At 45.4% G+C, this 15,225-nt stretch overlaps 1 protein-coding gene across 5 annotated transcripts in view; it reads left to right on the top strand.

Annotated features, from left to right (window-relative positions):
- Positions 1-15,225, top strand: part of LDLRAD4 (low density lipoprotein receptor class A domain containing 4) — a 294,973-nt gene that overhangs the window by 269,532 nt on the left and 10,216 nt on the right. For 2 of the 5 annotated variants that reach the window (XM_081324425.1, XM_081324424.1), the window contains one exon: positions 9,926-10,080. In XM_081324425.1, coding sequence (XP_081180551.1) covers positions 9,926-10,080 — 155 coding nt within the window. The other 3 variants (XM_081324428.1, XM_081324427.1, XM_081324426.1) reach the window with 3 other exon arrangements.

The following is a 15,225-nucleotide window of genomic DNA, read 5'->3' as shown; positions in this document are numbered from 1 at the left end:
CCCTCTCTTCCAACAAGCAGCATCAAGATAGGGATTATGTTGAGTCCATTTCTTGTGCCTTTTCCATTTCTATCTCATTTCACTTTGTTTCCATACTTGATCCTGCATTGCTTTCTCAAGATTGTATTCTCATTCCTCTAACACAGGGGTCTTCAAACTTGGCCCTTTTATGACTTGTGGACTTCAACTCCCAGAATTCCTCAGCTAGCATGCCTGGCTGAGGAATTCTGGGAATTGAAGTCCACAAGTCATAAAAGGGCCAAGTTTGAAGACCCCTGCTCTAGCTATAAGGGTTTGGCCCCTTATAATGTACCGTATATACTTGAGTATAAGCCGAATTTTTCAGCCCACTTTTTGGGCTGAAAAATTCCACTTCGGCTTATACTCCAGTCAACAAAAAAACTTACCGAGGACTTGTGCGCGGCCGAGGCTTTGGTGCTTCCGGGATCGCCCGCACCTCTCCCAAGCCACCGCCGTCCGAGACCTGCCGAAGTTTGGGGAGGTTTGGGGAGGTGCGCGCGCACCTCCCCAAACTCCGCGCCTTGCCTGCCTGCTTCTTTCCGCAGCGGAAAGAAGCAGGCAGGCAGGGCGCGGAGGAACGGAGACTTGCCGACGTTTGGGGAGGTTTGGGCGCCTCCCCAAACCTCGGCAGGTCTCCGTTCCTCCGCGCAGACCTGCCGACGTTTGGGGAGGTTTGGGCGCCTCCCCAAACCTCCCCAAACCTCGGCAGGTCTCCGTTCCTCCTGCCGACCTTTGGGGAGGTTTGGGCGCCTCCCCAAACCTCGGCAGGTCTCCGTTCCTCCTGCCGACCTTTGGGGAGGTTTGGGCGCCTCCCCAAACCTCGGCAGGTCTCCGTTCCTCCTGCCGACCTTTGGGGAGGTTTGGGCGCCTCCCCAAACCTCCCCAAACCTCGGCAGGTCTCCGTTCCTCCTGCCGACCTTTGGGGAGGTTTGGGCGCCTCCCCAAACCTCGGCAGGTCTCCGTTCCTCCGCGCAGACCTGCCGACGTTTGGGGAGGTTTGGGCGCCTCCCCAAACCTCCCCAAACCTCGGCAGGTCTCCGTTCCTCCTGCCGACCTTTGGGGAGGTTTGGGCGCCTCCCCAAACCTCGGCAGGTCTCCGTTCCTCCTGCCGACCTTTGGGGAGGTTTGGGCGCCTCCCCAAACCTCGGCAGGTCTCCGTTCCTCCTGCCGACCTTTGGGGAGGTTTGGGCGCCTCCCCAAACCTCCCCAAACCTCGGCAGGTCTCCGTTCCTCCTGCCGACCTTTGGGGAGGTTTGGGCGCCTCCCCAAACCTCGGCAGGTCTCCGTTCCTCCGCGCAGACCTGCCGACCTTTGGGGAGGTTTGGGCGCCTCCCCAAACGTCCCCAAACCTCGGCAGGTCTCCGTTCCTGTTTGGGGAGGTTTGGGCGCCTCCCCAAACCTCCCCAAACCTCGGCAGGTCTCCGTTCCTCCGCGCAGACCTGCCGACGTTTGGGGAGGTTTGGGCGCCTCCCCAAACCTCGGCAGGTCTCCGTTCCTCCGCGCAGACCTGCCGACGTTTGGGGAGGTTTGGGCGCCTCCCCAAACCTCCCCAAACCTCGGCAGGTCTCCGTTCCTCCGCGCAGACCTGCCGACCTTTGGGGAGGTTTGGGCGCCTCCCCAAACGTCCCCAAACCTCGGCAGGTCTCCGTTCCTGTTTGGGGAGGTTTGGGCGCCTCCCCAAACCTCCCCAAACCTCGGCAGGTCTCCGTTCCTCCGCGCAGACCTGCCGACCTTTGGGGAGGTTTGGGCGCCTCCCCAAACGTCCCCAAACCTCGGCAGGTCTCCGTTCCTGTTTGGGGAGGTTTGGGCGCCTCCCCAAACCTCGGCAGGTCTCCGTTCCTCCGCGCAGACCTGCCGACCTTTGGGGAGGTTTGGGCGCCTCCCCAAACCTCCCCAAACCTCGGCAGGTCTCCGTTCCTGTTTGGGGAGGTTTGGGCGCCTCCCCAAACCTCGGCAGGTCTCCGTTCCTCCGCGCAGACCTGCCGACCTTTGGGGAGGTTTGGGCGCCTCCCCAAACGTCCCCAAACCTCGGCAGGTCTCCGTTCCTGTTTGGGGAGGTTTGGGCGCCTCCCCAAACCTCCCCAAACCTCGGCAGGTCTCCGTTCCTCCGCGCAGACCTGCCGACCTTTGGGGAGGTTTGGGCGCCTCCCCAAACGTCCCCAAACCTCGGCAGGTCTCCGTTCCTGTTTGGGGAGGTTTGGGCGCCTCCCCAAACCTCCCCAAACCTCGGCAGGTCTCCGTTCCTCCGCGCAGACCTGCCGACGTTTGGGGAGGTTTGGGCGCCTCCCCAAACGTCCCCAAACCTCGGCAGGTCTTCGTTCCTGTTTGGGGAGGTTTGGGCGCCTCCCCAAACCTCCCCAAACCTCGGCAGGTCTCCGTTCCTCCGCGCAGACCTGCCGACCTTTGGGGAGGTTTGGGCGCCTCCCCAAACCTCCCCAAACCTCGGCAGGTCTCCGTTCTTCCTGCCGACCTTTGGGGAGGTTTGGGCGCCTCCCCAAACCTCCCCAAACGTCGGCAGGTCTGCGCGGAGGAACGGAGACCTGCCGAGGTTTGGGGAGGTTTGGGGAGGCGCCCAAACCTCCCCAAACAGGAACGGAGACCTGCCGAGGTTTGGGGAGGTTTGGGGAGGCGCCCAAACCTCCCCAAAGGTCGGCAGGTCTGCGCGGAGGAACGGAGACCTGCCGAGGTTTGGGGAGGTTTGGGGAGGCGCCCAAACCTCCCCAAACAGGAACGGAGACCTGCCGAGGTTTGGGGACGTTTGGGGAGGCGCCCAAACCTCCCCAAAGGTCGGCAGGTCTGCGCGGAGGAACGGAGACCTGCCGAGGTTTGGGGAGGTTTGGGGAGGCGCCCAAACCTCCCCAAACAGGAACGGAGACCTGCCGAGGTTTGGGGAGGTTTGGGGAGGCGCCCAAACCTCCCCAAACGTCGGCAGGTCTGCGCGGAGGAACGGAGACCTGCCGAGGTTTGGGGAGGTTTGGGGAGGCGCCCAAACCTCCCCAAACAGGAACGGAGACCTGCCGAGGTTTGGGGACGTTTGGGGAGGCGCCCAAACCTCCCCAAAGGTCGGCAGGTCTGCGCGGAGGAACGGAGACCTGCCGAGGTTTGGGGAGGCGCCCAAACCTCCCCAAAGGTCGGCAGGAGGAACGGAGACCTGCCGAGGTTTGGGGAGGTTTGGGGAGGCGCCCAAACCTCCCCAAAGGTCGGCAGGAGGAACGGAGACCTGCCGAGGTTTGGGGAGGCGCCCAAACCTCCCCAAAGGTCGGCAGGAGGAACGGAGACCTGCCGAGGTTTGGGGAGGCGCCCAAACCTCCCCAAAGGTCGGCAGGAGGAACGGAGACCTGCCGAGGTTTGGGGAGGCGCCCAAACCTCCCCAAAGGTCGGCAGGAGGAACGGAGACCTGCCGAGGTTTGGGGAGGTTTGGGGAGGCGCCCAAACCTCCCCAAAGGTCGGCAGGAGGAACGGAGACCTGCCGAGGTTTGGGGAGGCGCCCAAACCTCCCCAAAGGTCGGCAGGTCTGCGCGGAGGAACGGAGACCTGCAGAGGTTTGGGGAGGCGCCCAAACCTCCCCAAAGGTCGGCAGGAGGAACGGAGACCTGCCGAGGTTTGGGGAGGCGCCCAAACCTCCCCAAAGGTCGGCAGGAGGAACGGAGACCTGCCGAGGTTTGGGGAGGTTTGGGGAGGCGCCCAAACCTCCCCAAAGGTCGGCAGGAGGAACGGAGACCTGCCGAGGTTTGGGGAGGTTTGGGGAGGCGCCCAAACCTCCCCAAAGGTCGGCAGGAGGAACGGAGACCTGCCGACGAGCCGCGGCCACACAGGGTATTCCTGTGTATTCAGGCTTGCAAAATGGCAGATCGAGCCTCTGCTGGCGGCAGAGGCTTGCAGAACGGCGGATCGGCTTATACTCGAGTCAATAACTTTTTCCAGTTTTTGGGGGTGAAATTGGGGGTCTCGGCTTATACTCGAGTCGGCTTATACTCAAGTATATACGGTATGTGTTTCCTGATGATTAAAAGGCAATATAATGAAGAAAAAATGAAATGATTTCAATAATGCTACTTCGTTTGAAAACTTGAGAAGTCTATGATTTGAAGATTCTTTATACTCAACTCTCTCCCCCCTCTCCCCAATTTTATAGAGATCAATCTCACAAAGCTAAACAACAGTATGTTTTTTTTAAAAAAAAGATGAATGTGGTGCTGCTGTAGTCTGTTACAAATCTCTCAGACCCTCCTGTAGGATAATTTTTCCACTTTTCCTGTCTTGTAAAAAGAAAGTATGTTGTTTTTAATTCCACCTGTGCTTATTCAAAACTATTCTCATAGACATTGTAGGAGAAAACCTCTTAGTCTATGGTGCCAAACCCAATGCTACTCTTTCCCAAAGTCTGAAAAAGAGTATTATATAGCTATGCTGCTTCTTTTCCTTAAGAACTTGGCACAAATTGTGTACTAAATAAAATGACAGCTGGGTGTCTTGATTAGGTCTTTTGAATCCAAGTCATTTCTTTATCTGCTGTTAAACGGAGTTTAAATTAGACTGTTCACAGAGATCCACTTTTAATGGCTTAGGTTATAATTACATGTGAGTCCAAGATACAGACAGGGCTATATATAATTACATACAGAAGTCGTGACTGTTTGTTCCAAATCGGAGAGTGAAATAGGTAGGTCGCAGGAGTCATACGTTTTATTTCCAGCTAGAGTGGGGGAACAAACCTGGCCAGGAAACTGAAAAAGGCTCATCAAATGAAACACTGACAGTGACTTGTCAATAAACCCAATTCCACCGAAACACGCTTACGTCTATTTACCCCTCTCCTCTTTTTTTTTTGGGGGGGGGGGGAAAGCGGGAAAGGCAAACGATTGCCTGAAAGGTTGGCAGACAGCCAAACTATCCTTTTAAACTCCCTCAGCGCTTCGTAAAGAAATCGGCCGGCGGCGGCGGCGGCCGGGCGACGGGACGGGAGGCTACAGCGATCTTTGCATTAGCAACGCGGGGCAGCTGTTGGAAGCACCCGGCTTCAGCCGCGCGCCGCCCAGCCGCCGGCGGGTGGACACGTGCAAGCGGTTTCCCCAATAGCCAGAGAGCGGGGAGGGAGCCCTGCCAAAGCTCTTCCTAGAGCGGTTCCTGCCATCCCCCGCGCCCGGGGCTCGGCGTGACGCAACGTCGCGTTGGAGCGGAAAGGCGGAAGGTAAGCTTAAGCTTCGCAAAAAGTCTCCGCTGGGGCTTGGCTGGAAGTGCGAAGCGGGCAGCCGAAGGGCAGTTTGCGTGCGGGAAGTTGGTAAGAGCGGTTGTCGCCCCCCGGCTTGCTTTCTCCTCACTCCTCGCCCAACTTTCTCCCCCCTCCCTTCTCCAGCCTTTTTCTTTTTTATTTTAATTCCATTTACATCCCGCCCTTCTCCGAAGACTCAGGGCGGCTTACAAGCTTTAAATAATAATGATAATAATAATAATAAAATAATAATAATAATAATAATAATAATAATAATAATAATAATAATAATAATAATAATAATAAACCCGGTGCTCTTTTTGAGCGGGTGGCTCTTCTCCCTCCCCTTGAACTCGGGAGAGCGCGCGGTTTATTCCCCCGGGGATCTCGTTGATGCAAAAGGGCGCCTCGGTCCGCCTTGCCTGGTCTTCTGGCCTCGGGGACTTTTGGCACCGCGGCCGGTGGCTTTTTAAAGGCTGTCGGGAGGCGTCTTGGGGGGCTCCGCCTCCGTCCGGGAAGAATGAAAGGCCCCGGAGAAGCAGTTGCTTCCTCCCCGGATTTCCCTGCCGCCCCAGGTTCCCCATTGGCGGCCCAGCTAACTCTCGGAAACCTTGCCGTTTGGAGCCGCTCGGCCGCGTAGCGAGCGTCTAAAAGCCGGCTCCCGTCGTCGGCCGGGCGAAGCGGGGCGAGACGCAGCTGCCTAGGCGAGCCAAGGGGCGAGCGTGGGTTGCTCGATTCCCGCTCGCGGAGCCCGAAGCGATGCTGCTCCCCGCTCGCAGCAGGGCTCTTACTCGAGCGGAGGAAGCGCCCGAGGATGCCCGCCGAGGAGCTTAACGCTACCGCTTTGAAAGATGCTCGGTTGAAAGAGCTGCTTTTGCACAGAGGTATTTTTCTAACTCTATTTGCCCTCTTGGCTTGGTCGTTTTCTTCGGAAGGCTCCCTTTCATTGTACGGTTGTCTCGGTGCTAACATCTCGTCGGTTGTTGTCTCTCTCGAGTTCTAGACGTGTGGACCGCACGGCACCTCATCTGGGTTGTTGTTGTTAGTTGCGAAGTCGTGTCCCATCGCGACCCTATGGACAACGTTCCTCCAGGCCTTCCTGTCCTCTACCATCTTCTGGAGTCCATTTAAGCTCACGCCTACTGCTTCAGTGACTCCATCCAGCCACCTCATTCTCTGTCGTCCCATTCTTCTCTTGCCCTCGATCTTTCCCAGCATTAGGCTCTTCTCCAGTGAGTCCTTCCTTCTCATTAGGTGGCCAAAGTATTTGAATTTTAGCTTCAGGATCTGGCCTTCTAAAGAGCAGTCAGGGTTGATCTCCTCTAGGACTGACCGGTTTGATCGCCTTGCAGTCCAAGGGACTTGCAGGAGTCTTCTCCAGCACCACAGTTCAAAGGCTTCAATTCTTTGGCGCTCAGCCTGTCTTATGGTCCAGCTTTCACTGCCATACATTGCAACTGGGAAGACCATAGCCTTGACTATACGCACTTTTGTTGACAGGGTGATGTCTCTGCTTTTTAGTGTGCTGTCTAGATTTGCCATGGCTTTCCTCCCAAGGAGCAAGCGTCTTTTAATTTCTTGGCTACATCTGGGACCCCCCCCTAATTCAGAAGTGGGGTGTGTGGCATCTCCTTAACGCTCTGGATCTAACTGCGCATTTAGGCCAGACTGTATGGCCAGCGGCAAGGAAGGCTTCCCAGACTTGTCTTGGAGGGAAGGATATTTTCCTCTGGTCTTAATGAATCATTTTAGTCGGCCCTCTTTTACAATCGGCATGCTGAATAATAATTTTTTTTTTAAAAAAAATGTCTGCTTCCACTTGAATGCGAGCCTATTGATCTTGATTTGTATCTTTGGGCTTTAATTTATTTGCTTTTTTAATTTTATTTTCAGCTTCACTTTTTTCTGTTTTCCCAAAAGCTCCCAGATATTTTAGCAAATCTCGGTAAGGTGCAAGCCTTTTCCAACATTGTTGCCTTAATGAGAAATTATTCACTATTGGTAGGTTTTTACGCTCACACCGGATACCCTCTAATCATGTTTTCTTACTGAGTTTGGTAAGAAAAAAGGGGAGAAAGCAATAAGAGAAAGCCATCTCTTTTATCATTTGTAAAATCGAATTTGCAAAACCCAATGATTTTGTAACCCAAGTTTCCTGGCTAGAGATTCTCTTCCCTCCTTCTTGCACTTGCAATTAAATAAGTTTTTGCATGTCATGGTAATGTTCAGACAAAAAGAGGAAATGCTTCCTTGTAAAAAGAGGAAATGCTCTTCTGTAAAAATATTCAGAGCTCTTGATTTAGGTTAGAAAGCTACATTTTTGGGCAGATGCAGAAGTAATAGTATTCCATCTATCCCTGTATTCTAGGAAAGCTAAATCAACAATATTAAAGTTACTCATGTCTGTTTCATAATAATGCAGTTGGCTCAACTGTTGGGTTATGGGCCTTTAAATTAGGTAATATTCAGAAATTCTTTATCCAGTTGCTTTTAAAACCGAAACTTGTCTTCTAGGAGAGGGAGAGTGACAGGATAACAGAATCAAAGAGAACATTTTGTAGCTTCCTGTCACTAATCAAAAGTATAAGGGCCTGAAAAAAAAAGTACAGTAGCATATAGAGTTCTTGAGGAAAGTAATAGAGTTCTGTTATTGGCTGCATTAAAATTGTATCTAGCTAATACAAATTATTGTGAGAAAGTAGCTTGTAAAGCAGAAAAGAATAAAAGGATATTTATTATATTTCTTCAATATATATTTAAGGGTGTAAATAACTTACAATATGTAGGGAAATATGATCTCCTGCACTGTGTTGTCTATTTAGGAAATGTGGCTTAGAACATATGCCCTTATTGAAAATGTTGATAGGTTCAACATTTTCAACATTTCAGTCCTAACCATTTATACCTTTCACTATTAATAGAGAGGAAGTTGACCAATACTCTTTTTAAAGTTGTTAATTCTTATTCTTTCCCAAATTATTAGAAGCAATTCTTAATGCCAGAAAAATACTTCACTGTGTTTTACATTTACCAATCCCAAATTACAAGAAAAGAAATGTGGATACACTCTTCTATGTACTTTTGAATAATTATTTTTAGAATTAATTTTAAAATGTTTTGCATTTAAAGTAGACGTTCCTTATGTGAAACTGAAGATATTTGTGAATTGCAGAATTTATTGCAAGAATTATAATATTTAACTTGTTAGCAAAATTGTGTATTTTGCCTTTGATTCAGCATTTCCATTACAAAGTACATATTGGCAATGGTCAAAGGCATGTTTTGGTTGAATGGCTGAATTCTAGCTTATATGTGGGCAAATGAAGGCTTGAATTTTGAAGAGTTCCTACACATATGAATAAGTACATTATCAGTCGTTGATGTGCTTTTTTCTGTTAATTTTAACAACTAAAGGTGTGATTCTTCAAAATTAATCATCTGACTGGTTTGTCCCAAAGTGCCATAGTTTTAATTGATGCTGTAATTGAATCCAAGCGGTGTAAAGCAATTATGACTTCCAAAAGGAAAACATTTATAATGTCCAGGGGCATTTGTTTTTTGTTTTTATCTTAAATACTTTTTAGGGGCATTGTGACTTTGAAAAAACACAGTGACTTTCTAGGTTAATCTCTCATCACCATGGTTTCACTGAAATACAAAAACAAAACAAAAAAACAGTGATCCAAGCAAAAGCAATCCTTGATCATTTTGGTTGTTATTGCCTTTAATATGAGCATTGAATATTAAGGATTTGTTTTTCTTAAACCGAATCCTTTTGGTTATTAATCTCCACTATAAAATAATAGCAGGAATAGGTGGTTGCACATATGAGTATAATAGCATTAATAATAGCAGAGTGTTAGGATGGTTTTCTTCTGTGATCTGTTCTTTTTTTTTAATTACTAATATGTAATACTTAGCATATTTTTACATAGCCAGAGGAGAATCCTTAGAACTATTTGTGGAAACATTTGTGTGAAGACTTTTTTTTTGTCTTATAGAATATTTTAAAAATGTACAACTTAACAAGATAGCATAACGGTATATCAATTTTGGCCATTTTTGCTATCTTCTTATAGAATGAGTTATATGACCTGTTGCAATAATAAATAGTATTTTTAATATCTGTCTTTTTCTGCCTTGAAGGATATGTTTTCACACAGTCCTATTATTGCCTTACTTTGAGTATGCTTGCTATATACTTTCTAAATGTAATAAGAATTGTATAACTAGATGTTACAACAATTATCCCACTGCAGTTAAGCTTTTTTATCTCTTATTATATGCTTGATCTAGGTCTGTTTCATTAATTACCCTGAGGGCTAAACTTGATGAAATCATTTCTAAAAGAAGTCATGATTACATTGAATTGTGAGATGTCTACTATTATAGATCAAAACTCAAAACATGGTGAAGACTGACTTTTGGAGAGGAGCAAATCCCAATACTGAAGACATAAACAATTCATCTCTACTATTTCAGTGCTATTTAGTACTTAACTATCCATAAACAATTTATTTGTCTTCTGCATCTTGGGAATATTTTCATTACTGCACAGAATATATATTTTTCCTTGACACATTGTGCAGTTTATATGTATCAGAAAATCTGTTGGGGTTTTTGTACCTCCTGTTAAGTGCTGTTTCTTGTTTGTTCTGGATTTAAATGATACCATTTTTCTTTTCCCTACAGCGGAACTAGAGTTTATTCAGATTATCATCATCATAGTGGTGATAACTGTTATGATAGTAGTGATCATCTGCTTGCTGAATCATTATAAAGGGTCAACAAGGTCCTTCATCAGTCGGCAGAGCCAAAGCAGGAGGCAAGAGGACTCTTTACAACCAGTGAGTTTAAATTTTTACATATCACTTTCCTTAGGTACAAGAAGCAATTCTTTTGTAGCAGTTTGCTTAATCTTCTTCACTTGGCACGTTCCACGTGTATTATGACTTCATCTCTTGCTGAAGTAGAGGACTTCAGTACAGCTAGAGGACACCTGGTGGCAATTTTCTTGCTTGTAGGCAGTTCAGTGCTAAGTGAAGGAAATAATAGCAATAGTCTCTGGTGGATCTCCATATTATTTAATCAAGTTGGTTTTTCACTCTATGCTAATTGATATAGCAAAATATGTTGTTATTCAGGAGGTAGGTTGTCTTCCTGGAACTGATACCTAGACTGAAACATAGACGGTGTTTATGTATTGGTTATGCTTTGAAGGTAAAGATGAAGTCAGCTATCGGATGACTTCATGGACATATTGATACTGTTTTCTTGACAGCTATATGGAAATGGTTTTGCCAATGCCTTGTTACATGTTCTTCTTAACTTTACAGTTTAGCCTACAGCCCTGATCTTGTACTAACCAGATTATACTCTATTTAACTTTCCAAGGTTATCAAAGACAACTAATACTTTTGTTGTTTTTGAAATTAATTTGTATAGCTTTTTAAAAGACTTTCTTGAAATCTCATATTCTGCCCCAAGAGACTTGGGACAGTCATTTCAAGTTTTATGCATAATTGAGAATTTATTTTTTAATCTCAGTCCCAAGTGATATTTGTCTTCTGTGAATAGAGGCTATGTGCCTATTGAACAAAGAAAGATGTCAACTGTTGCTAAAAGCAGAAATAGAAATGACACTATATGTAAGGTAGAAGAAACTTGGCCTTTTTGTTTTACTGACTTCTGCTTTGTTTTGTTTTTTAAAACAGCAGAAGTAGGTAAAACAAAAAGGCAAAATATATTGTTTTGACTGCTCTTTCAATTAATTAAGAAACTCTTGCAAAGGTTAAAGAAAGGATAGTTTATTCCCTCCTGGAAAACATCTTGATGCAGGAAAAGTAGGTTTGAGCAGACATATTTGTTTCCTTAAAAAACAAACCTTTAAAAAAAATAAGGACAATCTACTTTTATTTTAATGATTGGGTGTGGTTTCATGTGCTGTGTGTGTATTTATTTTAGGCCATTGCAGCAATCTAGTTTCATAGGGGAAAATAATAATTGGGACACAGAGGGCTCCTAGTGCCTATCAGGTAGTCCTTAAAGAACCTGCATCTTTTTGCTGGACTTGCACAGAAGGCAATGACATGTTCGGTTTAGGGTGGTCACCATGTGTGCACCCATGCACACTTCCAAAAATCTTGTTTCCTTTCTAATTCAAATTTCTGCATAGGCCTTTTAATCTTATTGACTAAATTGTATGCTGCCCAGAGCCCATCTTCAAGGGAAATGGGCAGTTAAGAAGTATCAAATATAAATAATGGAGGTGCAGATTGTATTATTACATTTAGAAAAATTGCAGATTAATAATGCTTAAGGCTACTCAAACTTCTCAGCTGTGGAAAAACTTATACACAAACCTATTTTTAATTTTTTTTAATGGATTCATGTTTGAAATAAAGGTGTTCCCTTAGATTCTAGGGCATGACATTAATTTTTTAAAGGAAAATCTGTCTTACGTCATTGCAGGTTTATGAATAGATAAAATGCCTATCTCCCTCCTACCCCTTAAATTCATAATTATTGCTACGAGCACTAGCTATACTTACAGCAGACCACCTTGAATAATCATCACGTGAAGAAGCTGCCCTGTGTGGTTGCAAACTATTAATCCATTTAGATCCATTGTCGGCTTTGTACAGCAGTAATTTCAGAGTTCTCACGGTGTTAGATCAGAGTTTCTTAACTTTGGCAACTTTAAGAAGTTTGGACTTCAACCCCCAGTGTTCCCCAATCAACACGCTGACTAGGAAAATTCTGGGTTTTGAGGTCCACACTTCTTACATTTATCACGGTTGAGAAATACTCTTATTAGATGGTGGGATAAAGAGGAGGGGTAGTTCTGCAATAGAATGGTAAAACAACTATTTTCAGTAGGAAGGTAAAAATTAGGAACAGACATTTCCTCATAGCAGTTGCTGAGAATTGGACAGATTTCAGCTGACAGAGGAAATAGGGAGGGCAGGATGTCAAATTGCTCTCTCACCAGTCCTTTCATTTTCTTTAAAATTACTTTTAGACATTTGTGCATTGAATCAACCTATGAGTAAGGGCATGAGTGTTCTGACCTCATCCTTCCTCCTGACACTGTACTTACTAGTTTGGACTACTGCTGGACGTTTGTTTATATCAGGGGTGTCAAACTCAATTTCATTGAAGGCCACATCAGCATTGTGGTTGCCCTCGGGGGGCCAGGTGGGTATGGCCAGGGTGGGCGCAGCCTACTGGGTGGGTGTGGCTAGAGTGCGTATGGCCTACTGGGTGGGCATGGCCAGCTCTACATAATTGGCATCAAGGGTGCCTATGGGGGCCTGGGCAGGAGTGGGACAGATCTGTGGGTCTCTGGCAGAAGGAGGGTCTCTGGGCCAGGGCCAAGGCAGCGGGGGCCATTCCCTCACTGTTTCCAGGATGGCTTCGGGGGCCACACGAAACCACTTCGCGGGCCGGATCCGGCCCCCGGGCCTTGTGTTTGACATGTCTGGTTTATATGAATGTCTGCTTGGCAGAATTTTTATTTTTTTATTTTAATTCCATTTATATCCCGTCCTTCTCCGAAGACTCAGGGCGGCTTACAAGCTTTACAAGCCTTCCTATGCAAGTTATAAGCCTGGAAGTTTGGGAATAGCATATTATTGATCCTGCCCAGGTATCAGAATCAACCACCAACTTCACATTTGGAAAATAGATTTCTAGTAATATAATAGACTAAAAGGAAAGCAGTAATAAATGAGTAGCAGTAATGTATATTCCCTTTTTTACAACTTTAGCCATTATATAGCACTATATGAGACCCAGTTTGATTTAACAGTTAAGGTATCAGGCTAGAAACCAGGAGACTGTGAGTTCTAGTCCCATCTTGGTGGAGCAGTGGGCTAATGCCTCCTTAAGTAACACCAGCTGCCTGCAATTAGTGCAGGTTCGCATCCCACCAGGCTCAAGGTTGACTCAGCCTTCCATCCTTCCGAGGTAGGTAAAATGAGGACCCAGATTGTTGGGGGCAATTAAGCTGACTTTGTAATAATGCCGCTTGGGGTGTGTGTGTGAAAGCCCTAATAAGCAGGCATATACATAGAATGAAGGCTACTGCTAAGCTTGTAAGCCGCCCTGAGTCTTCGGAGAAGGGCGGGATATAAATGGAATTAAAATAAATAAAAATAAATAAATCTTATGCACAAAGCCAGTTGGATGACCTTGGACCAATCGCTTTCAGCCCTAGCAAGGAGGCAGTGGCAAACTACTTCTGAAAACCTGGCCGAGAAAATTGCAAGAACTTGTTCAACATCTTCAAAGAACACACATGATTGAGCAGAAGGAAAAAAAATAGCATATATAGCCTCATTATTTTAGAAAACAGATAACATAAAATTATAAACTTGTGAAAATATTTTCCCAGATTTTTTTCAGGTTTTCAGCAAACTTCACTTTCATTTCTAATTTCTTTGTGTTTATGTGATTCTATGTTTTTTTCTGAATTTGTCAAATACAACTTTTCTCAAACTATGTGCTTAGAATAACTTGTCCATTTTAATGCATTATGAACATACACTTCAAAGAAATATTTTTAAAGAAATACACTCTGCCCCAAGGGAGAGTTAGACGGTATCTAGGACAAAAGGCTTTGGTATGCAGCAGTAATATTCAGCATTTAAGACCTCTTGCTGCCACCTAGAGTTAACTTTAAAAATAATATTCTACCCCATTTATTGGTGAAGGCAAGAAAACTTTATACATATGTTAATTACAGTGAATATTTTTTTGTGACATGCGCGTACACACACACACACTTTTAACACTGCTGAAGAATCTAGCATTTACAAATATTTAAAAATGCATGAATGTTAGACAAAGATATATGTTGCAGAAAGTCTTTATGATAGGATGTATAAAAATTTCCATCAATGACCCATGCCCATTTTTGTTTGTGATTCAAAAGCTTTAACCTATGTTCATATTGTCTCTATTTTAGTCCAAGGTACAGATCATATGTCTGTTTAACAGATGAATTGTTGAATGAATATAATCCTGTGGAGTGGAGTGGAGGAAATAGTGGAGGAGAGAACTCTTATTTGATCCCAGATTATTTGTTTGGCCATGGCAAGTTGCACCCAGCAGCTGCATTCTGGCATGTTCTATATACCAACACTTAATTATAATGGACAATTAATTGGTGGAAGTCTGTTCCCACCCATTTTTTATTTCTGTACTCTATAAAATCTTGTTTATTTGAATACTTTCAGTTGTCACTGTGTTTCACTATTACACACAACTTTATTGATTAGCCCTTGGGCCATATCAAAATGTTTCACTATTAAATAAATACTTGCCAGCAAGTGTGTTTGTTTTAGTGAACATCTTAAATCAATTTCCAAATCTCATGTTAGTGATTTTGTTGGCCAAATCATGCTTTTCAGTTTTATTCACGAATGACTTACTTTATATAGTGGTTTAGGCAGAATTAGTAATATTTTACAAATCATAATACAATACAGGCACCATTAACATTTTTTTATTTGTAGAGTGTGACAACACTAAATTTAGTTAAATTTAAAAATCCATTGGCTCCAAATTTCTAAATTCTTTTATATTATCCGTGCTCGCCCTTTATTAAAACTCACACTGATACCTTAATGATCTTTGCCACCTGCTGCTTTGATTGACGTGACAGGAGCTTCCTGCTGTTTCCAGGAGGAATTGTACTTGTGTATGCACATTGGGTTTCACATGAGACAGAATTCTGCAGAGTCTTAACTAATAAGGAAAACAAGGCACGTTTACTTCTACAGGCAATAACACTGATGTTAGGAAGAAGGTGGATGTCACTAGAACATTTTCCAACATTTATCTAGAACAAACATATAATGTGCACTTTGAATTTGTAAGAGGACTATGCTTTGCCTTCAAAGAGAAAAATAGTGTGCTGGATTGTACATGTTTGTATACATAGCACCAATAAGAATATGACTTTCCCCATGATTATACTACTCAGTGGA

Source organism: Vipera berus (assembly GCF_964194415.1).
Source record: "Vipera berus genome assembly, chromosome: 3".
Classification (NCBI taxonomy): Eukaryota; Metazoa; Chordata; class Lepidosauria; order Squamata; family Viperidae; genus Vipera; species Vipera berus.
Note: the sequence above shows the minus strand (reverse complement) of the source record. Positions and strands in the feature narration are given on the sequence as shown.